At 41.6% G+C, this 27,473-nt stretch overlaps 1 protein-coding gene across 1 annotated transcript; it reads left to right on the forward strand.

Moving 5' to 3' along the window:
• Positions 1-17,500: 17,500 nt before the first annotated feature.
• On the forward strand, positions 17,501-19,194 carry LOC148114751 (uncharacterized). Its single transcript, XM_087890713.1, has 2 exons — positions 17,501-18,374; positions 19,178-19,194. The coding sequence occupies exons 1-2, from the start codon at positions 17,501-17,503 to the stop codon at positions 19,192-19,194; spliced, it is 891 nt and encodes a 296-aa protein (XP_087746839.1).
• Positions 19,195-27,473: the final 8,279 nt, after the last annotated feature.

Here is a 27,473-nt window from a genome sequence, read left to right on the forward strand (position 1 = left end):
TGTGAGAGTGTGTAATTCAGTTTTCAGGTGGTCTTTGTCGGCTAGGCGTTTGGTTCTGGAGATGAGAGTTTTGGCTACGGATTTGATCTGTGCAGGGTGGTGGTGTGATTGAGCATTTAAGTAGCAGTTTGTGTGTTTTTTTTTCTGGTAGATGGTGTGTCCTAGGGAGCCGTCAGGTTTTCTGTAGACTAGGACATCCAGAAAGGGGAGTTGGTTGTTAGGTTCTATTTCCATAGTAAATTGTATTTTGTGGTGTAGGTTGTTGAGATGTGTGAGGAAGTTGTTCAGTTTTTTCTTTCCGTGTGGCCAAATTATGAAAGTGTCATCTACATATCTGAGCCAGAGTTTGGGTTTGTGTTCAGATTTATCTAAAGCGTTGATTTCAAAGTGTTCCATGTATAGGTTTGCAATGACGGGTGAGAGGGGTGATCCCATAGGTGCTCCTTCTATCTGTTTGTATCTTTGTCCATTGTGGATGAAGTATGTGTTGGTTAGGCAGTGGTTGGTCAGATCTAGGATGTGCTTAGGGGGGTTGTATTTGTTTTGGATAGCTGTCAAGGCTTCTTTAATAGGCCGCGCGGGTGGTGATGGGAGCGACGTGGCGCTCCCATGTAACGCCTCTCCTGCGCGAGCTGCACTGGCTCCCGGTGGTCTTCCGAGTGCGCTTCAAGGTTTTGGTTATCACCTTCAGAGCGCTCCATGGCTTAGGACCTGGCTATTTGCGGGACCGCCTGCTACCACCAATAGCCTCCCACCGACCAGTACGCTCCCATAGAGAGGGGCTCCTCCGGGTGCCGTCGGCCAAACAATGTCGACTGGCGGCCCCCAGGGGGAGAGCCTTCTCTGTGGGGGCCCCTTCAATCTGGAACGAGCTCCCCCCCGAGATACGGAGGATTCCGGATCTGCGTACCTTCCGCCGCGCACTTAAGACGTTCCTATTCCATCAAGCTGGCCTGACCTAAACTTTTCCTCTTTTTAAATGGGAATTTTAAATTTGGTTTTAAATTGGGGTTTTAAAATGGTTCAGCCAAATTTATTTAATTTGTTTTATCTCTATTTTAAATTTTGTATTTATATGTTTTATTTTATGGCTGTTCACCGCCCTGAGTCCTTCGGGAGTAGGGCAGTATACAAATTTAATATATGTATATGTATGTATGTAATAGGCACTTGGGTGAAGAGGGATATGACATCGAAACTCACGAGTAGGTCACTGGGTTGTAGGTTTTGTTTCTTTATTGTTTCTATGAAGTGGAATGGGTTTTGTACGTGTGAGGTGATGGATTCTGTGTAGGGCTGAAGTTGTTTGGCAAGAAATTTGGCAAGATTCTGTAGAGGTGAGCCTATGGAGCTGACTATGGGTCTGAGTGGTGTTCCTTCTTTGTGTATCTTGGGGAGGCCATAGAGCTTGGAGCATCTGGATGATTTCTCTCTGGGGATGATTCTTTGCTGATGGGAGAGGCTTTTATTTTGGATTTGGTGGTTTTTTCCAGGTAGGTGGGGTCTGTGTTTAGAGGTTTGTAAGCGGGGTCTTGGAGTATGTTGGATAGTTTGGCTTGGTAATCAAATGTGTTTCATCACCAATGTGGCATTACCTTTGTCTGCTGGGAGAATGATTATGTTATTGTCTTTCCTCAAGTTGGAGAGTGCTTTTTGTTCTTCTTTGTGTAAGTTGCTTCTGGAATTGCTGGAGCAGAGGACGTTGGTGATTTCAAGTCTGATTTTATTGGCTTCATCTGGGTTGATTTTGGTTAGGCTAGCTTCAACTCTGCATATGATGTTTTCAGTGGGGATGCATGTGGGGGCGACTGCAAATTGAATCCTTTGGAAAGGACATTGGTTTCTGCTATGGTGAGGGTCCTGTCTGATATGTTATGTACTGTTAGTTTCATGAGTTGCTGTGGAGGGGGGTTGGGCTTCTGGCATTTTTCTAGTATGTGGAGTTTGTTGGTGTGTGTGTCTGTGTTGTGGGAGGTTTCTGTTTCGGCTCTCCAGAGGGCTAGTTGTTTGGATTTGTCCCAGAGTGCTAGGTGGATTTTGTTGCTGAGTTTGAGGTGAAGAGTGAGTAGGTCTCTATTGGTTTGGTCTAGTAGGAATCTTTTCTTGTGGAGTTCATTTCTGATTAGGGCTAATTCAATTCTTTTCAGGATCCTTTCAGTGGCTGAGGTTTTAGAATGGAATTTTAGTTGGAAGCATGTGGGGATCATGTTTTTGTCTCGGCAGTTGTGTAGGAATGTGAGGTCACATAAAATGGTAGCTCTTCGAGGATGTTACGAAACAGCTGACTAATCTGCAAACATCAGCTCCACCAACTAATCAAGATGTAACAAAACAGCCAACCAACCCGCTTACAACAACAAAGCCAGCACTCCACACTTCCCCACCAGTATTTATAGAGAGATGGCATCTCCGATCACACTTTGCTCGCACATGCACGAAGCTGAAGACACCAGCCTGAAGATGACGAGTGGGACCTCATCGAAATGTCGCCAAGATACTCTCAATCTTACACGGGAAAAGACCTGAATACGCCAAGACTTGCATATATATGTATACATGTTATCTACCATAACATCCTTCCTGTTAATGACTACTTTAACTTCAACCACAATAACACAAGGGCTATCAATAGATACAAACTAAATGTAATTCACTCTAATCTTGATTGCAGAAAATACGACTTCAACAATAATTTTGAATGTTTTTAAATGTTTTAAATGTTTTAATTGGTAGTGAGTTTTAATTGGGCCAAATTTATATATCTTTTAATTGTTTTTTTAATATTTGTCCGGCATGTTTTTTAATTCTGGCTGTACACCGCCCTGAGTCCTCAGGGAGAAGGGCGGTATAGAAATTCAATAATAAATAAATAAATAAATAAATAAATAAATAAATAAATAAAGTAGTAAATACCTGGAACACTCTACATGATCCTGTTGTTAGTTTCTCTAACCTCCATACCTTTTACCTTAAACTGTCTACTGTGGACCTTACACATTTTCTTAAGAGGTCCCTAAGGTAGTGTGCATAAGCGCACTAGCGAGCCTACTGTCCCTGTCCTATTGTCCCCATATACTCATTTTATGTGTTTATGGCTATGTTTTCCTTATTTATATTCATTTATTTGTGCCATTTTTTCATGTGTCCATGTCTATGTCTATACTGATACTTGTTTCCTTGTACTTGTTGACAAAATAATTAAATAAATAAAATAAAATAAATAAATATTATGTGGAATAAGCAAACTGAGTGAGTGAGCAAGCAAGCAGAGATAACAGAAATGTGGTAGTGGATTTCAGTGGGTGAATTAAAGGAAAATCCTTAACAAATTTATATCTAATTAGACACTAACCTGAAAATCTGTGAAGTGACCAAAAAGATATAACATCTTTTCTCTTGGCGATGCCTAAGAAGCAAAAGAACAAAAACTGATGAATGATGTGATTCTATAGTTATGTTTAGAATTTTCTGTGATATGTTTGCACCAAGCTCACCTGGTATCAAATTAAGCTTGCCATTTTGAAGGTCTGTAATAAATATAAGGTGATCAAATTGAACATTTCCAAATGCAATTAGAAAGTGAGTTTGACTGGCTCAGTGGCCTTATTTAAAGGCTCTGCTACTGCTGACAACAAAATTTTTGTCTTCCTAGTCTCCTGGCACTCAATTCCATAAGAGACTGCTGTTTTACAGTCTCCTTATGAGAAGCTGTCTTTCAGATCACTCATGGGTGATCTCCTATTCTTCCCTTTTTCAAAATTTGAAGGACCACTCTAACTCAGTGGTGGGATTCAGCTGGTTCACACCAGTTCGCACCAGTTCACCTGAACCGGTAGCTAACTTTTTCTGCCGGCGAACTGGGTGATCCCACCATTGGCTGGTCCCACCCTGCCCCTTGCCCCTCTCCTCCCAGCCACTCATCTCCTGGCTGGCATTTTGCTTAGATTTGTCCGGGTGTAGGGGGGGAAACAGACAGGGGCCTGGGGAGGAGGCGCCTCACCTGCCGTGGCTGCCATCAGGTAGAGGGTAGCCAGGGACTGCAAGGCTGAGCCATCCACATCACTCCTCTGCCAACTGCCCCTGCCAGCTGGCCCATTCACTGGCTCGTGTCCTTTGGCCAAGCGTAGCTGACCCAGAGTGGGTCTCCCTCCCCTGCCATCGGCTTTACTTCTGCTGGCAGCTGCAGTGAGCAGAGTGGTGTGAGCCCCGCAGCCTGGAAGCTGCTGCATGTTGTGGTGGAAAGAAAGTCCCCACTGAGTTTAGCTGGGTTCAGCGGAGGCTCCAAACTCTTTCCCGAAGAGACTTGGGGATCAGCAGGAAGGTGTTTTATATTGCTCTCTGATGCCTCCTTGCAGCAAAATCCAAGCCGGAGTGACGGGGAGAGAACTGCAGTTTTGCAGGTCCCAATGTCTCTTCTCCACCACCGGCGGGGATCTTCTGCTGTCTCTCGCCACTTTCCGCATTAAACTTTGGAGCCACATGGGCAAGGGCAGCCCGCTTCATCCAGGCCTGAATCCCAGCCCACACCCACCGGCATCTCTGGGCAGCGATTCGGCTTTTCCAGCTAGCCACAACCTTCGATCCCCGCCTGCCCTTCCCTTCCTCCTGTGGCTGGTGGCAGAGAGGAATGCGAGGTCAATTTTTTTGTTCATACTGTCCTACACGGGGATTCCAGTCAGTAATAAATGTAGTTCTTTTCCTTTCTCTAATCAAGTCAATTTTGCCATCCCTGCTAATTCTGTCATCTTCATCATTCATTTCTCCTGTCAGGTTGCTGTCAGAACGGAGGGGAGGGGGGGAGGTATCAGAAATAGTATACATGCTTTCGCTTTGCTGTAACTGCTTGGGAACTTGAGGGAGGTTCATACCACTTCCATTGACTCCTCCTGACCGGTTCGCGCCGAATGTTCAAAGCCGCTCTGTCCCAAGGATGGCATCTCTTCCACCATGCCTCAGCAAAGTCAAAACACCTTTGCAGCAGAAGATTAGCTAACATGGGCATTGGGGTAGGGGCTGAAGGGGAAAATTACCTTTATGCTTCGCGCCTGATTCTCAGATTCCGCCTGACTTTTCTGCAATCACTATTTCTCAGTAAAAGTTTCTTTTGAAAGGTTTGCATATACTTTCAGAAATCTCCTGAAGTCTAATGTTGGGTCTAATGGCAAAGCTAGTCTGTCTCCGATTTGATTGATAAAGAGTAACCTCCTTTTTGCTGCTTCACAAGCTGACCGGTGGTATGAGAGGGGCAACTCATATACATTGTATGTTCTGATTGACTAATGATGGAGAGCTGGCAGAAACTAGAGCTTCCAGATGTATAGGCTTCCAGATGTGAGGGATGGTGGTGGTGCTGAAGGCTTCATGGAGATGATCAAATATCAAATGGTAGCATGAAGAGCTTTTATATGGCAACTGAGTTTCATAGCACATATTTTCCTAAATCTAAAGGAGCTTTATTCACTTGATGTGGGAGTAAAATCATAAATTTGCCACCATGAGTTTATTATTTGTTTAAAATAAATACATAAATAATAACATCAGATAGGCTTTGATGTCTTCATTTGACTGGTAACAGCTAATGGTTGATTAATCACACTGGCTCTTTTATTTGAGAAAGGAGTACAATTCAGAAGTTCTTCAATCTTTTGTGGAGTACAAAAGTGTCTGCATTTCTTTACAGATGTTTATTTTTTTTTTATTTTTTTAAAAATTTTTATTAGATTTATATGCCGCCCTTCTCCGGAGACTCAGGGAGTTCAGCTCAAAACTGAAAGAAGAAAAAGGAATACAAGACCCCAGGAATGACACCAAATAGAATTAATTTCTGTACTACATTGAATAGAACATATTTTTGGATTTTCATAAAAAGAGCTGAGTAAAAGATTTTCTTTTTGTGAATGTAAATACATTTATTGTCATGAAGTTCCATCTTAGGGACTTACTAGCAAGATTAGGCATCTGATTTTTACACTGATATACAGATAGTCTTCAACTTATGACACAATTGAAGCCAAAATTTCCATTGCTAAACAAGAGAGTTGTTAGATGGGTTTTGCTCCATTTTATGACCTTTCTTGACACAGTTGTTAAGTGAATCGCTGCAGTTGTTAAATTAGTAACATGGTTGTTAAGTGAATCTGGCTTCCCCTTTGACTTTGCTTGTTGAAAAGGTGGTCACGGGACACTGCAACTATCATAAATACATGCTAGTTGATCAAGCATCCAAATGTTGATCACATGACTATCGGGATGCTGCAATGGTTCTAAGTATAAAAAACAGTGATAAATCACTTTTTTCAGTGCCATTATAGCTTTGAACAGTCATTAAACAAATGGTTGTAAGTCAAGGACTACTTATAATGCTAGCAATTCTGCAAAATACAACTATCTGATTATATAATGTGATATTTTTCTTTTTTTTAAAGATCAACACATACCATTCACAAATATATACATGTTGAGGACATTCGCATTAGTGAAATATGATTTTTAACATTTCAAACGTCAGAACATGGACAGAGCATTCATCCCATCCCATCTGGGTTAATAGCAGATTTATTCAGTGAAAGCCACAACCAGCTTGCCCGTTGATTGTGAAATAAACTTCCTTTTGCATCATAGCCATTCACAGTACAGAAAGATCAAATAGCTGTCTTGCTCACTTCTAGCCTTTTGCCAAATTCTATTGTTCTGTCTGACTATATGCATATATGCCTCCCCCCCACCAATGCCTCCAGTTTCCTCAAATGGGGATGAAGCTTTGATCGCCGACAGCTGCTGCCTTCCCTCTGTTTCTCCCTTCTGCCTGAAGACTAGCTCAGGCCCCACCTGAGACCTAACATTTGTCTCTTTGGAGAATAGATGAGTATTTATTAGAATTAAACAGCTGGGAGTGCAGTGATATTTAGAGGAACATTAGAAGGGCTGCAGAAGGAGGAGATAATTCCTAGAGCTGGTTAGAAAAACTGGCTGAGCTCAGTTTCCTCCGGGATTTTGCAGGTCTCCTGTGAGCAGCTGATACAGTTAATTCTACACTTGAGCTGCAGGCTGGACCACATTGATATTGCCATGTTATTTAGAATCGAAAGGTCAAGCTGGAAATTGAATAATCATTGACAAGGAATCCATCAGGGATGCTCCCACTGCAGTGAATAGCAGCTCAGACTTTCCTGAAGGCTGATGAACAAGCTGGGAGTCAGGAAGCTGGGGCCTGCAGGGCTGCTGGTCCCATTTTCTCAACCACTCAAACCTTTACTCAAGTTATACATAGGGTAAAATATTCAGCAAGAGCATTGAAGCATTGAATCAGAAGCACCAAACCTGCTATATCTTGAGCCTGATTCTTCAGATCAAAATTGTGACACTTGTGAAGAATACCAAGACTATTTTTGAAGTGGGTTATTGGGCCTGTAATATGAACCTCATGACACAAAAGTATATAATGAGCAGCAGCGGTGAAATCTGAACCAGTTTGCTATGGTTCGCTGGCCGCGCATGCGTGCCATGCGCCAAGTGTGTGCTGAGCGCACACATGCACAGTTCACACCAAACATGTGCTGCATGCGCATGGGCACTACACACTAAAAGGAGGCTTGGGAAGGTAAGTAGAACAGCAAGGGGAGGGGAATCACCTGTGGCGCGCAATCTTGGGAAACTTTTTTTAACTTTTTAAAAACATTTTTTACTACCAGTTTGGGCGAATAGGTAGTAAAAATGCTTTAAAAAAGTAAAAAAAAAAAAGTTCTGACGATCACAGCTGTGCCACGCGATTGTCAGAACCTTTTTTTTTTTTACTTTTTTAAAGCATTTTTTTACTACCTATTCACCCGAATAAGTACTAAAAAATGCTTTTAAAAAGTTTAAAAAAAAGGTTCCCAAGATCCTGCGCCACAGCTGTGATCTTGGGAACTTTTTAAAAACCTTTTTAAAGCATTTTTTTACTACCGGTTTGGGCAAATAGGTATAAAAAAATGCTTTAAAAAAGTAAAAAAAGGCTCGGACAATCACAGCTGTGCTGCGCGATCATCCAAGCCTTTTTTTCACTTTTTAAAAGCATTTTTTTACTACCTATTTGTCTGAACTACCGGTTCGGCAAACCAGTAGCATTTCTTACTACTGGTTCAGGTGAATCAGCCCGAACCGGTAGCATTTCACCCCTGATGAGCAGGACATTTTCCAGTTTTCTTTTACTTCAGTGTAAACACTTAGTGACTTAATTCAGATTAGGAGCAATGTCTGCAAGGAGGGATTCCTATTCCTTTCCACCAATTTTTCCACTGATTAAAAATTGCCCATGGTTTTAAAAAATCCTAGGAACTGGGAGTCTGATTTCTAGTCCTGCCTTAGGCACAAACTCAGCAGGGTGACTGGGGCTAGTCATTCTCTATTGCCAAAAAAACTGCAGGGAGTTGGCTGGGTAATTGCCAGGAGTCAACACTGGCATGTGCCCACATACCCACTGCAGGAGTGGGGTTTCCCCCCAAATCAAATCAGTACAGAATGGAGTTCCTCCTCCTAAATGTAGTGCTCCTAATCTGAATGAGGTGGGTGAATAGTTACATAGCAATAAAAGAATAGGGTATGGAAGGACATTAGTGTGAAGCCCATTGGTAAGCATTTTCAGTTGTAGATATCTACACTCATCAAATCTCATCATATGAGTAGCCTCCTTTGATTACTGACTCTTAAGGCTGAATTTCCAAGTGAAAAACTAAAGGCCTCCTCAGCTCAACGTTATCTTCCCTCTCCAACCTTATTTCAGAAAAGACTCAAAATCATGAAGCCATTACAAGCAAACAATGCCTCTCGTCATTCTTCCCACATTTAATCTTTTATTTGCTTACAGAGACCCATGTTTAAATTCTGGATCTAACTTTTCTGAATTATTTCCCTCTGCTCTAATCTCTGTTAACTAGCTCTAGATACAAATATTATCATAGTGCAAATGCTTTGCTTTGTTGCTGATTTATACCCTATTGGAATCCTGAAGAATGCTTGTAGGAAATACAATCCTTTAAACCATTAAAATATCCATCTTTGTTCTGATGTGTTCCTATCAGTTGCCTCACTATGGAACAACTAGACCAGTGGCGAACCTTTTACTCACCAAGTGCCAAACAAGTATGCGCTTTTTGTGCTTTGTGTGCACATGTGCTATGCACCGTGTGCGCAACTGCACCATCTGCGCATGTGCATGGCTTTTGCATGTGCCCCTCGTGTGCTGCATGCACAATCGCACCATCTGCACATGCAGGTTTCTCACAATATTAAATAGTAGAGGAGAGAGGACTGACTTCTATGGCACAGCAGAAGCAAGTTGCCACCAAACCAAAATGTTCATCTTTCCTTCACAAACTAGAATTGTCCATTAATGAAGAAGCAGGACCACTGCAAAATAGTGTCTCTGTTCCCCAGACTCAGTAGCTGATCCAGAAAATTATCATGATTGATGATGTCAGAGACCACTGAAAGATCTAAAAAGATCAGGAGAGATGCACTCCCCTATCAAGATCCTGATAACTGTCATCCATTACAGTAATTAAAGCCATCCCATAACAGCTTGAATCTTCCATTTCCTCTAAGCTGAAATTACTGTGTGCAATGAAGCATAGTTTCCCACTAGAAAAGGAAGGTTGTAGACTGGGCAGTAGTTATCTAACACCTCTACAACCAGGGAGGGCGTCTGGAGGAAGATTCACACCACACCCTCCTGACAGCCTTTGGAAACCTCCTCTCCTGCAATGAGGTATGAAGAATCTCTGGGATCTAGACTAGGTGTGAAATGCTACCGGTTCGGGCTGGTTCGCCTGAATCAGTAGTAAAAAATGCTACGGGTTCGCCGAACTGGTAGTAAAAAAATGTTTTTTAAAAAAAGTTCCGATGATCAGCTGAGCGACGTGCGATTGTCGGAAGTTTTTTTTTTTACTTTTCTCTGGAACCAGTAGTTAAAAATGCTTTAAAAAGTATTTTTAAAAAAGTTCCAACAATTGCGTGTCACTCAGTTGATTGTTGGAACTTTTTTTTCCTTTTTAAGCATTTTTTTAAACTACCGGTTCGGGCAAATAGGTAGTAAAAAATGTTTTTAAAAAGTAAAAAAAAAAAAGGTTCCCAAGATCACAGCTGTGGCACGCGATCTTGGGAACCTTTTAAAAAAAACTTTTAAAAAGCATTTTTTACTACCGGTTCGGGCGAATAGATAGTAAAAAATGCTTTTAAAAAGTTTTTTAAAAAAGGTTCCAATGATCGCGCGGCACAGCTGTGATCATTGGAACCTTTTTTTTACTTTTTAAAGCATTTTTTACTACCAATTCGCCTGAACCGGTGGTAAAAAATGCTTTTAAAAAGTTTTTAAAAGCTTCCCAAGATCGAGCGCCATAGCTGATTCCCTCCCTCGCTGTTCTACTTACCTTCCCAAGCCTCCTTTCGGTGTGTAGTGCACATGCATGCACAGTGCACATTTGGTGTGAATTGCACATGCACGTGCTTGGAGCGCACTTGGCGCGCAGCACGCATGCACAACCAACAAACTGGTAGCAAACTGGTTCAGATTTCACCACTGATCTAGACTACTCTACTCCACCCGTGAAGCAACCCGGAGGGGAAGGAACCTTTTCTCTTTCTCTCCATTCCATTGCATAGAAACCAATTACACAGAAAATGATTCCTATTGTATTTTTCTAACTGGATTTTGATAGTTTTCATGAATGGCAGAGCTATTCTGAGCAGGATTAAACTCCGAATGTGAATGCTGACATTCTAACATGAAGAGGTTCAGGAGAATGAAGTAATTAAACTACCTGTACTTGTTGAGCTGCTATTTACTCTGGTTGCATCTTATAGTAGAATGAAAAGTAGGAAACCTGTATATTTCCATCTGGAACTGCAGTATCGTGCTGTCTGCCTTCCTGCATCCCAAGGCTATTAATCTATTTTGAAACCTTCAGGGCTAAGAGGTACAGGTCTTCTCCTGTACTTAGCATTGAAGCAGTTGCTTGGAAGAGCAGCTTCTGTGGCTTTGTTAGTGACTGCCCTTGAGGTCAAATGAGGTGAAGCTGACCATTGTTGTTTTAAGAATAGCACGTTTATCCAGGGTCTAAGCCAAAGTAAACAAAGACAATGAAGCTTTCAAGAGACTGTTATTGGAACATAATAACTCTAGTTTGAACTTTGAAAAAATTAATTCCAATTCTTTGACGTCTTCTGCATAATAACATATTTTTATTTGCCCTCCTATGAGGTTAGTAGAGATTCTCAGTCATGCAGGTCATGGTTGCACCTTTGGGTTGCCCTCCTATGATTGCATGCCTTTTACATGGAAAGAGAAAGAAGGCTAATTCTTGTATTCCTGAAACTTTTCCCCAAAACTTTAGTTGCGTGTTTTAATATTGAAATAATTATTTAGCCATGTTATAAAACTAGGGAAAATTGGAGGCATTTAAAAAAACAGAAAAGTTTTCAGTCAAGTGATCCCCTCATTGATTGTCTGTCACCCAAACTTAAAATTCAGGGCAGTCTGTGCCATCCCAGTGTGACTTTGTGTGGTCAAAGACATTCCTGCAGATAAATATTCCTAATGGTCCACCTGAAACACTTTTTCTAATGGGTATCCTGTTTTGCTTATATCCATTCAAATATTCAACATCAGGTTTGAAATGTTCAGTTTGATGAACAATCATTGCTCCAAGGAAGAAAACAAATGGGTGGTGGTTTACAATCCCTACTAAAAGAATCCCAATAATTTAAAGCCCTTTCCAAGAGGGCCAACCCAGCCAGAACTAGAGGACACTAAAGACAAAAGGCAACTTACTTAAATCATTATACCAACTCTAAAAACCTGGGAGCTGTTTATATAATAATAAAGCTGTTTATTTATTTATAAAAAATATTTGTCATAGAAATGTATATTTTGAAAAAAATTGAAAAATTAAAGGGAGAGAAACAAAAGAAAATATCTACAATTGACATATACAAGAAAATAAATAAATTAGATCTAGCAAATAGAAATACATGGAGGATATGAACGCAAGGCAATTTATGAGTTCAGGTATATGCCTCTCAATGTGTTTATTTCCTGAAGAAGCAAAGTTTTCACTGAATTAATATTTTTGAGTATCAATCTCTTCACTGGAAGAATGGTTTCATGCTTTTCTTATTAATAAAGGAAATATTACTGATCATTCTTGATCTATCTGTTTTTTGTCTCAGGGAAGGTGAGATATGATCTTTTTTTGGAGGACACTGCCTTCAATCTGTGATTGCTTTTTGGCTCACTGGTACCCTCATCTTGCAGAAAAATAAAGCCTGTTAAATCAGCCTGCCCCAGATAATTGAGGAACTTTCTGGAAACTGTGTCCAGAAGATGCCTGGAGTTTTCCCCAGGAGCTGATGGGCAGTTTTGGCCAAGACTCTTGGCAGCCTATAATGGGCATTGTAGCAGGGGTGTTAGACCAGATTGTCCTATGTAGCCTCTTCTTCCAGGCTGATATACAGATGCACCTTAGTTCTCTGAGGTGATCTGGAAAAGTTCTTGCTTGAACAGCAAGTGACAGATGTGGTCAAGAGGCTTTTACCTAAGTACAACTAATGTGCCAGTTGTATCTTTTTCTGGCTCAGAAGGCCCTTTGGGCACTCAGGGTGTGGTCACCTCACAAGTGGATTACCACAATGTGCTTACATGGGGTTGTTTTTGAAAACTATCTGGTTCAGAATGTAGTGCAGTGGATAGTAATTGTGGCATTGCATTATGCACATACTGTATGCATGCACTGCTTTGCATGCTGCTGTGAGCACATGAAACTAAAATGTGAGACTAGCTGAAGTTGCCCCATACTAAAAATAAGAGGACGCACATATGCAGAAATCAGGAATCTTATCCAAAAATCTCTTCTGGGGGTAGAGAAGAAGGAATCAAATCATTAGGGATCAAAGGAGAAATCTCATCATAAGATTTCAAAAGGCATCTGGGCACTGAGCACACCGACACACCTCTCCCTTCGATATCATCCACAGCTACCAGACTTTTAAATAATCCAAGCAAGGATTTGGGTGTAAAAGGAATCTGAAGCCCACTTATTCTTTGCATTGTTCTGGATCCAGACCTAGCATGTGAGTGTATAGGAGAGGAAATGTGCATTGTGTCCGAACCTTAGCTCTTGACCAGGACTATGTGTCCTGTACTGTATGCACTAGAAACACCTACAGAAGATGTAAATCCCAGGTAGAAAGAAGGAAGGCTATGAGATCAAGATGCTTCAATGGGTTAAGTATTCAACAGTTGTGAGAATGAGTGATCACATGCCAAACTTGGGTGTATATGTAGCAAGTTACCAAGAGGCTCCTGAGTCCAATTCAAGGTGCTGGCTATCACCTTTAAAGTTTTTCATGACATTGGCCCTGATTATTTGAGGGATCCCTTAATTCCAGCTGTCTATGCATGTCTGACATGATCAAGCAGGCTGGATTCACTACAACTCCCAGTGATCACACAGTGTCATATTATGGGATCAGGAATTGCATCTACTCTATAGAACAAAAGCTTTATTCAGCTCCAGTAACAGCAATGGCAATGTGAGCTGCGGCAGCCCTTTTTAAACTTGATTTTCCTGCTCTAGCTACTGGCTCCTGATTGGTCCCTGTGCCCATCTACTCAATACTTAACACCCCTCCCCTCTAGGCCGGCACCAACCAATCAGGGACTTCTCAGACCACGTAGTCACGCAAATAGGCGGGCCGCTTTTGGGCGTGACTTGATCTGCACAGTTCAGTTGACTCTGTGACTTCGCAGCGAGAGGTTGAGTTCTGTGTCTCTCCCGGGGGCACTCCTGGAACTCTCTCGAACTAGGCCAATGGCATGGGCCTATCTTTTTGGATATTTATTTCTTCATTCCCCTGCTGGACTGGTGGACTGTCTCTGACTTCGGGAGCTCGTTGTTGGACCTCAGATAAGTGCTCGCCGACTCTATTCGTGTTTGAGTGTTGTTGTTGTGCATTTGGTTGTGTGTTGTGTAGGGCCTGGTCTATTTCTGTGGTTTCTGGTTGGTGTTTCCTCTCTCGATCCTGGGTTTCCTCTTGTGTCTCGTGTTCCTTTCTAACTATTCGGCCTCTGAGTTGGTCTATGTGTCTTTTCCACCCTCGCCCGTCCTCTGTTTCTATTCTGTATGAAAATGGGCCTGTGATTTGGATTATTTTTGCTGGAACCCATAGGACGTTTCCACTGAAATTCTTTGCATATACCTTATCCCACACTTGGAATTGTCTATATTTACTAGTGGAGTCTACTGGGTTTTCTGTGTTGTATTGGGGGTGTAGCCTGTCTAAATTGGATCTCAGCTTCCTCCCCATCAATAGTTCTGTGGGACTTCTGTGCGTAGTTGCACTGGGAGTTATGTGTTGTATGCTTAATAATTTGTCTATTTTTGCCTGGATGTCCCCTGGGCCCAATCTAGCTAGTGTTTCCTTCATCGTTCTCACCATTCGTTCTACTTGTCCATTAGAGGATGGCTTCCGTGGCGCGGATAGTGCATGTCTAATCCCCTGGATAGCTAGGAACATTTCAAATTGATTAGCGATAAATTGTGGCTCATTATCAGAGACTACCAAGTCAGGCAACCCATTTGTTGCGAACAGTCTCCATAGGACTCGGATGACCACTTCTGTTGTTGTCGATGGCATGAGACTTACTTCTAGCCATTTAGAGTCTATATCAACAGTGATTAAAAATGTGTTTTCCTGGCAGGGTCCCGCAAAATCAATGTGTATGCAGGACCATGGTGTCTTAGGGCTTTCCCAATCATGTGTGGGTGCTGCGTGCGGTGTTGGGTGAGATTCTTGGCAGAGTGTGCATGTCACTACCCATTTTTCTATTTCCTTGTCCATTCCTGGCCATCAGACATAAATTCTAGCTAACGCCTTCATTTTAACTATCCCTGGGTGTCCCTCGTGTAACATTTCCAGAATATCATTTCTTAACATTTTTGGAATGATTACTCTATCACCCCACAACAAACACCTTCTCAATCCCGATAGTTCAGTCTGTCATGTCTTGAATGGTTTGAATTCCTCGTCTACTCCTGTCTCTGGCCACCCTTTCCATACCCAGTTCAAAACCCGCACCAAGGTCCTGTCTTTCCCTGTTGCTCTCGCGATGTCTGCAGCTGTGATCTGTGTGTTCGCGAAAGTCTCTATCAATAACATGTTTGTGGATGGCTCTGGGTCTTCCACCGGTTCCGGCAGCGGGCATCTGCTGAGGGCATCTGCGTGGTCAATCGTCTTTCCCAGTCTGTATAGCAGCTGGTAATTATAAGCGGTGAGGAATTCTGTCCATCTCAGCATTCGTGGAGATAACACGTGGGGTGTAGGTCTATCTCCCGCGATGATTCTCAGGAGTGGCTTATAGTCTGTTATCAGCTCGAACTTCCTCCAGTAGAGATATTCATGGAATCTTTTGATTCCAGCCACAGCAGCTAGTGCTTCTTTGTCGAGCTGACTGTAGTTTCTTTCTGGTTTGAATAGGGTCCGAGAGTAGAAAGCAATGGGGGCTTCTCTTCCGTTGGGCATGCAATGGCTTAAGATTGCCCCTACTCCAAACGATGATGCATCACAGGGCAGTCTCAGTGGTAATGTTTTGCTATACTGTACTAAGATGCTGTCTGATATTAGCAGTCTTTTTATTTGTTTGAAGGCATTTGCTTTCTTACGTCCCCATGTCCAGTCCATCTTTTTGTCCAGTAGACAGTGTAAAGGTTCAGCAATCATGGCTTTCTGAGGCAGGAAAATGTTGTAGAAATTTAGTAACCCTAGGAATGCCTGCAGTTCTGTTCTATTGGTTGGGGTTGGGGCTTCTTGAATTGCTTTTAGCTTGCCCATGGTGGGTCGTATTCCAGAACCATCAATCAGGTATCCCAAAAATTCAACTTTTTCAACTGCTAACTGGAATTTGTTCCTTTTTATTTTCAGCCCCACTTCTTGGAATCGGGTCAATACTGCAATACTGCAGCCCAATGCTGCAGTTGTTCCTGGCTAATGGCTGATATTAGGACATAATTGAAATAAGGGATGACTCCTTCAATTCCCTGTAGGAGGCGCTCCATGAGGCTCTGGAACAGCCCCGGGGCCATGCTTATCCCAAACTGTAATCACCTGCATTTGAATGCTCCCCTATGCGTAACTATCATTTGTGCTTCTGCTGTGGCATCATCAACTAGCAGCTGTTGGTACACCTGAGCCAAATAGAGTTTTGTGAATATTTTCCCACTACCCAGGGAATGCAACAGATGTTGCACAACTGGCATGGGGTATGCGCTTTGCTGTAAAGCCTTATTCAGGGTGCTTTTATACTCACCACACAAACTCACTGACCCATCTGGCTTCGTGGGGGTTACTATTGGTGTCTCCCACTTGGCATGGTCTGTCGGCAATAAAATCCCTTGGGCAACAGATTTATCCAGTTGCTCATCAATCTTGGGCTGTAGAGCAAAAGAAACCCTTCTAGGCTTTATTCGGACAGGGGTGACTTGGGTATCTAGGTTAAATGAGATGCCTAGCTTCCCATTGAAGACATCTGCAAAATCCCTTAGGACAGTGGTTCTCAACCTTCCTAATGCCACGACCCATTAATACAGTTCCTCATGTTGTGGTGACCCCAAACCAGGGGTAGGTTCTAAATTTTTTTACTATCGGTTCTGTGGGTGTGGCTTATTTTGTGGGCATGGCTTGGAGGTCATGTGACTGGGTGGGTGTGGCTAGCTGGTCATGTGACCGGGTGGCCATGGCTATGTGTATAGGGACTACTCAGAAGGCTGAAAAAAGTCATTTCTGACAGATCCTTGGACTTTTGACTGGTCCTCACACTTATGACCATCCTCACATTTATGCCCGTGCAGCATTCTTAACAACCATGTCACTCATTTCACAACTGCTTCTCTTCACCATGGTGATAAGATAGGGCAAAAAACGTAAAATGTGAGGACAGTCGTAAATTCGAGGACTGGTCAAAAGTGCGAGGACCAAAAATGAATGTTCTACCTAGATTTTTATTTTTGTTTCAAATGATTCCGGTGCTTAAAAGTGATAAACAGTTGACGGAATGGCAAAAAGGAGTGAATAAGTTTGTTTGGAATGAGAAAAAGCCAAGAGTTAAATTGAAAATTATGCAAGATATTCGTGAAAGGGGTGGTCTTAAACTTCCAAACCTGCGATTGTATTATGAAGCAGCAGCGTTTACACAAGCAAGTGATTGGTTTGGAAGGACAAAGACTGGAATATTGAATATTGAGAGTCATGATCTTGAATTTGGTTGGCATGCATATTTATTCTATGAAAACAAGGTGGATAAAGTATTTAACAGCCATATACTTAGAAGCTCCTTGATGAGAGCATGCAATGCCAGGTCCGCGGCTAACAAAGCCACCCTCATTTGTGACCTAATTCAGGAGGGGAAAGCGGACCTGGCAGGTATTACAGAGACCTGGTTGGGCAATGAAGGGGGGTCCCCCTCGTAGAAATGTGCCCACCAGGTTTCCGCGCATACCATCAGCCAAGGACTCAGGGCAGAGGTGGAGGTGTGGCGGTCATTATAAAGGAAGGTCTTGACCCTAGGGAAGTCACTGTCCCACAGACAACCGGATGTGAGTCCCTCCTCGTGAAGTGGGGTTATGGGTTACAGATGGGCCTGTTGATTGTGTACCTGGCTCCCTGCCACATATCAGCAGCCCTGCCTGAGCTCCTCAACGTAATAGCTGAGGTGGCAGTTGAGACTCCTAAGCTACTGGTTATGGGAGATTTCAACCTGCCATCCATTGGTGAAACATCTGAAGGGGCTCGGGAGTTTATGACTTCCATGACGGCCATGGACCTGACCCAATTAGTTCATGGCCCTACTCACATGGTAGGACACACTCTGGATTTGATCTTTATCTCTGACCAGTGGCTGAATGGTCTAGATATAGGGGATATAGTCATCGAACCCTTGTCATGGTCAGACCATTCTCTCCTTAAGCTTGACCTTCTGACCACTACAACCCACTGCAGGGAGGCGGAATCAATTAAATGGTTCCACCCCAGGCGCCTGATGGATCCTGATAGGTTCCGGATGGAGCTTGGACCATTTCCTGAGACCTTGGCTCATGACTCGGCTGAAGACCTAGTGGCGGCCTGGGATAGGATGGCCGCTGGTGCTTTAGACCGGGTCGTGCCTTTGCGGTCTCTGACCCGGCGTCGAACCTACCCAGCTCCTTGGTTCTCTGATGAGCTGAGGGGGATGAAATGCCGGAAAAGATGCCTAGAGAGCAGTTGGAGGACCAGCCGTTCTGAATCCGACCGAACACTAGTGAGATCTTATATTAAGACCTACTTAGTGGTGATAAAAGCAGCAAAATGTAACTATTTTTCCACCGTTATTGCATCGGCAGATAATCGCCCAGCCGCCTTGTTTAGGGTTACCCGCTCTCTACTCCAGCTGAGAGCCCGGGAAGACCCTCTGCAAGGACGAGCTGAGGATTTTGCACAATATCTGCACGATAAAATCACTCAGATTCGGGAAGGCTTGGACTCTAACTAGGTTAATTCGGATGAAATGACGAGGGCAGATCTTGAGGACATTATCTGGGATGAGTTTGATAATGTGACTCCTGAGGACGTGGACAGGTTACTGGGGAAGCTGAATGTGACCACATGTTTATTGGACCCGTGCCCTTCCAGGCTAGTGCTGGCTACCCGGGAGGTTACACGTAGCTGGCTCCAGAGAATTATTAACGCTTCTCTGAGTGAAGGATTCTTACCTCCCACCTTGAAAGAGACGGTGGTGAGACCCCCTCCTTAAGAAGCCCTCTCTGGATCCGGCTGTTTTAGAAAATTACCGTCCAGTCTCCAACCTTCGCTTTTTAGTGAAAGTTGTCGAAAGTGTGGTGGCACGACAGCTCCCACGGTACCTGGATGAAGCTGTCTATCTAGACTCGTTCCAGTCCGGCTTCAGGCCTGGATACAGCACAGAAACAGCATTGGTCGCGTTGGTTGATGATCTCTGGAGGGCTCGGGATAAGGGATGTTCCTCTATCCTGGTCCTATTAGATCTCTCAGCGGCTTTTGATACCATTGATCATGGTATCATGCTGCACCAGTTGGAGGGGCTGGGAGTGGGAGGAACCGTATTACGGTGGTTTTCGTCCTACCTCTCTGACAGGTCGCAGTCAGTGTTGACAGGTGGACAGAGATCAACATTGAGGCCCCTTACTTGTGGGGTGCCACAGGGGTTGGTCCTCTCACCTCTCCTGTTCAACATTCATGTGAAGCCGTTGGGGGAGAACATCCGTGGTTTTGGAGTGCGATGTCATCTGTACGCTGATGACACTCAGCTGTACATCTCCACCACAAACCACCCCAATGATGCCCTTGAAGTGATGTCCTGGTGCCTTGAGGCCGTACGGGTCTGGATGGGGAGAAACAGGCTTCGACTCAACCCTTCCAAGACTGAGTGGCTGTGGCTGCCAGCGTCCCGGTACAGCCAGTTAGTCCCATCACTAACTATTGGGGATGAGTCATTGACCCCCGCAGAGAAAGCTCACAATTTAGGCATCCTCCTAGATGCACGACTGTCTTTAGAAGATCATATAACAGCCATGGCCAGAGGAGCTTTCTATCAGGTTCGCCTGATTCACCAATTGCGTCCCTTTCTAGACTGGGACTCATTACACACAGTCACTCAAGCCCTCGTCATTTCCCGACTTGACTACTGCAATGCTCTCTACATGGGGCTCCCCTTGAAGTGCACCCGGAAGCTCCAACTGGTCCAGAATGCGGCCGCGCGAGTAATTATGGGAGCAACATGGCGCTCACATGTAAGACCTCTTCTATGCGAGCTGCACTGGCTTCCGGTGGCTGAGTGCGCTTCAAGCAGGGCCGGATTTTCCTATAGGCTAACTAGGCTTCAGCCTAGGGCCTCAAGATCAAGAGGGGCCTACACAGTGGTGGGATTCTGGGAGCGGGGGGGGGCGGGAGAGCCAGCAATTTAACAAAGGGTTCGGTGTTTTTTTTTGTAATTTTATTGGCCCACGGAGCTTCAGCATAGGCTAATTGGCCTCCCGGCTCTCAGCTGATTTGTCTCCGCTGTTTTGCTCAGGGCTCTTCTGCTTCCTTGCAAAGAAACGAAACTGAAACTGCTTTGCTGTTGCTGCAAGGTTGGAAAATTAGGCAGGCAGAATTCTTTTCTTTTTCCTCACCAAAAAAGGTACGTGCAAACAATGGGAAATTTAGGGAAAAAGAGGAGAGTTCAGGATTTTAAAACACAAAAGAAAAAAAGCTCTATTTAACTAGGGAATTGTAATAATTGAGATACTATTAATTGTATATTGTGTTGAAAGCAGAAATGGTTAAGTTGTGGTTTGGAGGAATATATGGGGGAAATTATTTGGTTTATTATTATTGGTAAATATAATTAATTGATTTGTAAGAAATTGGATTGCATGGAAATAATTGGAATATTCATGTTCATATTGATTAATATACAAAAAAGGTAGTTATATAACTAATTGATTTATATTAAAATGTTGAATTTATATTAAACAACTAATATTACATAATTAACCAATGTGAGGATGGATATAAAAATAGATGACAATGGGAAGGGGTATAATATAGAATAGAAGGGAAAAATTGAATTTGATTAAGATTAGAGATGAGGATGAAGGGTAATATTGATTTTTTACAAAAATAGATGAGGAATAAATATGGCAAAAAGGAAATATAGAAATTGTAAATTTAATTGAAATGACTAAACACTGTTTAAATTTGTGAACCGGCCAAATACTCTGTTCAAAGAAAATACATTGTATGTTTGTATGTGTGTTTCTAATTATTGTTATTTATTCATATTTGTTCTCTTTTATTCTTTAAAGTTTAACAATTCATTCTTTATCTTAATATCTTTATATTTGTTTGGGGTTGGGTTTCTTCCCTTTCATCTTTTTTATTGTATAGCAATCTTTCTCCTCAAACCTACCACCTCTCTCTTTTCTTTCCTTCTTACTTTCTCTTCCTCCCCCTCTTCTTCTCCTCCCTACTTCCTCTTCCTTTCTCCTTCTCCTCCTCTCTTCCTCCCTCTCTTACCCTCACTCCTACTCTAATTTCCCTTCCCTTCCTTCATCCCTCTCTATTGCTGTATCCTTTTATGCATATGGACTACTCAGAGGGCTGAAAAAGTTATTTCTGACTGGTCCTCGCACTTTTGACCAGTCCTTGAACTTACGACTGTCCTCACATTTTACGTTTTTGCCCTATCTTGTCACCATGGTGAAGAGAAGCAGTTGTGAAATGAGTGACATGGTTGTTAAGAATGCTACAATGGGCATAAATGATGACCAGTCATAAGTGCGAAGACCAGTCAAAAGTGCGAGGACCTGTCATAAATCACATTTTTCAGCCCTCTGGGTAGTCCTTTTGTGCATATGGACTACTCAGAGGGCTAAAAAAGTTATTTTTGACTGGTCCTCGCACTTTTGACCAGTCCTCGAACTTACGACTGTCCTCACATTTTACGTTTTTGCCCTATCTTGTCACCATGGTGAAGAGAAGCAGTTGTGAAATGAGTGACATGGTTGTTAAGAAAGCTGCACGGGCATAAATGTGAGGATGGTCATAAGTGTGAGGACCGGTCAAAAGTGCGAGGCCCAGTCAGAAATGACTTTTTTCAGCCCTCTGAGTAGTCCCTATGCACATAGCCACGCCCACCCGGTCACATGATTGCCAAGCCACACCCCCAACTAAGCCACGCCCACAGAACCTGTGGGCCAAAGGGCCTCATAAGTGGAATAGCCTAGGGCCTCTTTTCATCTAAATCCGGCCCTGGCTTCAAGGTGTTGGTTCTTACCTTTAAAGTGCTCCATGGCTTAGGACCTGAGTACTTACGAGACCACCTGCTGCAACCGATAACCTCCCACCAACCAATACGCTCTCACAGAGTAGGCCTACTCATAGTACCATCATTAAAACAATGTTGTCTAGTAGTTCCAACGGAGAGAGCCTTCTCTGTGGGGGCACCTACTCTTTGGAACAAAATACCCCCTGGAATACGAATAATCCCAGATCTTCGCACTTTCCGACGTGCCCTGAAGATCTTTCTGTTTCAACAAGCAGGGCTAGCATAAACATCTAAATTCTATGCCAAGATCTTAGCAGATACACTAAGTTGACTCAATTTACTGTTTATAAAAAAATAATTATTATTATATGTATATGAAATCTTATTCTGTTCACCGCCCTGAGTCCTTCGGGAGAAGGGCGGTATAGAAATTCAATAAATAATAATAATAATAATAACAATAATAACAATAATAACAATAATAATAATAATAATAATAATAATAATAATAATAATAACAACAACAACAACAACAACAACAACAACTATTACTCATATGATTTATTCCACAGATTCCTTATCATCTCAGTTGCTCTTCTCTGCATTCTTTCTAGGGTCTCAGCATCTTTTTTGTATCATGGAGATCAGAATTGGACACAGTATTCAAAGTGGGGCCTCATTAGTGCAGTAAGAAGCGTTCACTTCTCATTATCTTGATGCTATTCCTCTCTTGATGATCCTAGGACTGCTTTGGCTTTTTTGGCATTTGCAGCACATTTGTAGCTCATACTTAAATGATACTTAAGTGTCTGCTAGGATACTTAGATCCCAGCTACTACTGTTGACCAGGTACCACCTATTTTATATCTGTGCTTTTGGTTTTTCTGCCTAAGTGCAGGATCTTACATTTCTCACCACTGAACTGCATCTTGTCAGCTAGGGCCCAATGCTCAAATTTGTCAAGTTCCTTCTGAATCTTTAATCTATCCTCCAAAGTATTACCAATTCCAGCTTGGTGACATCTGCAAATTTGATGAGCTTTCCTTCTGTCCCCTCATTTAGATCATTTATGAAGATATTGAAAAGCTGGCCCCAAAACAGAACCTTGAGGTATCCCACTGCATGTTTCTCTCTATGTATATGTAGTTCCATTGAGGGCTACACATTGAATTACAGTTTGATTTTTATTTTTATTTACAAAATGGTGTATCATTGGTATTTGTCCCCAGACAGATTAGCAAAAATGTATAGAGGGATTTCAACAATTATTGGAAATGTATCCAAAGTCCAGGCATATTTTATGTGATGGTCTTGTAAACATGTTAAATCATGTTAGATAAACATAATAATGATAATGCAGAAAATATTTAAGACACAAATATTAATAAAACCCGAAGCTGTTCTTTTAGATATTATAAATAGGACCAGTTGAAAAGCAGTTTGGGGTGCTATTTCTTCACATGATGACAGCTGTGAGAATTGTATTTGCTAAGCATTGGAAAGAAAAAGAGATGCTGACTGTTGAAGAGTGGATTTTAAAACTGAATTACTGTAGCATAGATGGTGAAATTAATTGCCTTGATTAGAGACAATAGACTGGACTTATTTTGTGGGCTCCAAAAGGAGCCAAAGCCACCTTGAAGGGACGGCAAAGCTAAGGAGGGATGCCCTGAGAGGTTGCAGGAGAGATCGCAACTCTCCTGGCTGAGCCCTGGGGCTTTTTTCCCTTATTTCCCTGAAATATTAAAAATTGTGATTTGTGTAAGCTCAGTTTTGAATCAATGATTTCTGGACTACTGGCTAAAAGTGGGACCTATTAAACAAAATAAGACGTAATGCAAGGTGGAAGTGACTGGAATTTTAAAAGAAATGGAGCTGATGTTTCAAAGCACTAAGGACTTTATACAGGAACAACATAAGGCAATGGTGAAATTATCTGATGGCATAGACCAAAAACTGGAAAATGAGCAAAGACTAGGGCAATCAGGAAAGAAAGGAGCCACCAGAAGGAATGGAGGGGAAAGCAGAACCAAGAAACCAGTGAAAAGAAGACAACAAGGAGGAGATATCATCAAAATTAATAATGACTAAAGAATTTAAACAGGAGGAAAATATTTTAAAATATTTAAAAAGGGAATGGGAGAAACAGGAAGATATTTGGGGAAAGGATATAGGGGTTAGAACAAATAGCTTTAAAACTAGTCAGTGGGAAAGGGTAGAGAGGGGAGAAAAAGTCAGATTGTATAGTCAGAATGCAGATCTAGAAGTAGATGGAGTAAAAAACCTAAGAGAAGAATATGGGAGGCAAGTCAAAAAAGTTAGACGTAAAGTACTGATGCAGACAAGAGATGATGGATAGAAAATAGAGAGAAAAATATCCTCCATATTTGTTTATTTAATACAGTAATTTTTATTAAATAATGATGGAAAAGCTTATAATTATTTATAGACCCATTATGTAAGGGGAGGAGAATCCATCAGAAGTTTTTTTAAAAAATCATATTCTTTTCAGCATCTAGCCATAGTGGATTCTTTATATTTAATGTTAGATTTATTTGACATTTGGGTCATTTTTCCCCTTTTTTATACACATTTTTTTTTGTTGTTAGTGTTGGATGTATGTTTTTCTGTTTTCTGTTTTGTATTTTACTCTTGTTGATAAAACAAAATAAATATATATTAAAGAAAGAATTTAGGATGAAGACAAGTTTTTTCTGTACAAGACGTACACCAGTTTTTGCAACAAAAGAAACAATTTATTTGGAATATGCAGTAGCAATACAAATCAGGAGACTGTAAAACCTACATCTTGTTAGTATTATTATAGAACAGAAAAGTTTCAATGGAGATCCAAAAGACACAGGCCTTATTTTTAAGGGAGCAGAAAACTTGATGTAAATCAAAGCAAAGAGAATATTTCTTAATATTGAGAAATTATTGGAAACATAAGAAAAGACAAAGCAATTGAAAATACAGCAGGGTATCTTTGCAAGAAACAAAAAGCATCCTGATTAAGAACAAACAATGCATTTTGTGATACATTTTGATAATAACAATGGTGATTATATGTTAAAAGCTTTATGCAAACAAGGTTGCATGGGAAAAATAAGGGGCCAATGCAAAGAGTGATGTGAAAACCTCATCATACCTTGCAAATAAAGAAAGAACAGTGTTGCCATCCATTGTTTTACAGATTCAGTTTTTGAAATATTGAATCATATATCAAATTTTGTTTCCCAAACGAGTCCAGTCCTATAAATCCCTCCTACCAGACTGAGCCTTGGATTCTTCCTTGCTGCAGGGATAGGTTTTTGACTGATTCCTGTTATATCACTTTTGAAAGCACTATCACTTTGACTCCCTGATTCTTTCTGAGAAGCAATAGCTATCAGTCAAAAAGATAACATTTTGAAGAAATGAGAATTTGGATTAGACACTGCTTTCTCCATGCAGTGTGAATTGCACAGCAATATACTTTTACCAGTTTGAGATTTCTCTCTGGTAAGGTATAGTAAAAACAGAAAGCACTAAGGTGGACTGGGATTATCTTAAATCTACAAATAATTGGATTCAGGGTACTATAGCTCCAAAGAGCATACAATTTGTCTTTTAGACATGAGCCCAGATCTGTAAATCTGCTGACTCAGCATAATCAAAGATTTTTTTCCCCCCTTGCAGTTAGAAGATGTTTGTTAGTGTCTGTCTAAACAACAGAGTGCAGGTATGTCCAACTCAAATCAGATTTTTTTTTTTGAGTTTGCCTATAACTTTTGGAAGGGAGCAAAGAGATCCCTTTAACTTTGTATTTTCCATTTTTAAAAATACAGTTCCCATATTTATTGGTAGTTTGGGTGAGGAGGTGTTGTGGGTTGGGTTTGCTACTCCTTTGCTGTGTGACCCTAAATCTGAAATTAGAAAGGATACTTTTTCAGGATTAAATAATATCAAGGCTATTATTTTTTTAAAAAAAATGATTTATATGCCGCCCTTCTCCGGAGATTCAGGGCGGCTTACAATGCGTTAAGCAATAGCCTTCATACTTTTGTATATTTATACAAAGTCAGCTTATTGCCCCCACAAACTGGGTCCTCAATTTACCTACCTTAGAAAGGATGGAAGGCTGAGTCAACCTTAAAAGCCTTACTAGGAAAGAACTGGATGTCAGCATTCCAGAAACCCCCCAATGCCAATTAAACTCCAACTCCACTGGATGCACTACAGATGCAATTTATCTATCCTCCCCTTTTCTTTGAAAATAAAAAAATGGGAAGAAAGTCTCCAAAACTTCAGCAAAACGGGGGCAGTTAGAAACTGTTTTTAGATGAAAAAAATATCCTAAAATCCAAAACAAACCATCAAAACCAATACAAATATTGTTTTCAACATTGTATACAGAATGTAATTTTGCCCTACAATGTCTCATTGGAAGTAAGTACATGTTGTAACATTGTTGAATGAAGAATTAGAGACAGAACAGTTTTTGTTGGTTTGAAAAAGTGACATGCATTTTCCCCAGCAAAACCTCTGAACTCTGAAACTTTCCAGGAATCTTCCTCTTCTACTTTCATAGTCTGAAAAATGAGGCTATAGAAGAATGCATCTTTGGCTCAGCAAATCAGGAATCACATTACATGTGATGATGTCATATCACGAGGTAGCTAATCAGATTTAACCCATTATGGCATTGAGGACAAATAATGCTAATTATTTTGCTCTCATTCTGAACTGAGAGATAAGGGAGCATATCCTTGATGCTTATGATGCAATTAGTTATCCTAGCCCTTGGCCCTGATTATGGGGCACTCTTTAGTAATATTTACACAATTGTCTTAGCGTTCCAAAATCCACCAAACTGGAGTTGTGATGGCAAAGTGCTTTTTGAACAGCAAGGGCATTGAAATTTCATATTTACTTTCATAATTGATTTAAGTTATTGCTTTGTTCCCCACTATAATTTCTTCATTAATGATTCTTTAACAAAGGTACTGATAATTGAGAGAAATGAGAGAAAATAGCAAGAGTTGTACTAGCAAACCAGGCTCAATTGTGGACCAAGGTTGTCCTTGAATTAAGATTGACGAGCATCTCCCAGAAAGTCATTTAGATAAGTATTTAAGAAGACAGGATGAAATAGTACATTTCATCTACTGTTTAATCTTAAAAATATAGTACCAATAAAGAGATCTGACTAGATAGTATTTTAAACATATGACTGCATTTATGACCATTCCCTCGGTTGGCAGGTGGTACAGCCTGTAAGTGATGATTTATGGCACAAGGGGACACCCTTTGCCTAGTGATTTCCAATATGCTTGCCCACCACTTTTGGTTCTCCTTTCTAAATACAGGCATGACTGGGGAGGAGCTGGCAGATCAGCAGCTTTGGTTAATACCCCAAGTGAGTCCTGGAACTTACTTTTGCACAGAAAACCAGGACATGGGGAAGGGAGGGAAATTACAAGCAATAGAGCAGAATGCTGGTTCACATTATCTGGTGGTGGCAAGGAAGATCGGCTGTGGCAAAAAGAATTAGCACTTTCACTTCATAAATAACATAATTGTTGCACTGACCAGGCAACTGTTGATGAGTACCTCTCCCCTCATCTGCCATCTTGGCAAGTAG

Source organism: Pantherophis guttatus, chromosome 3, assembly GCF_059756535.1.
Source record: "Pantherophis guttatus breed Tessera chromosome 3, ASM5975653v1, whole genome shotgun sequence".
In the NCBI taxonomy this organism is placed as follows: Eukaryota; Metazoa; Chordata; class Lepidosauria; order Squamata; family Colubridae; genus Pantherophis; species Pantherophis guttatus.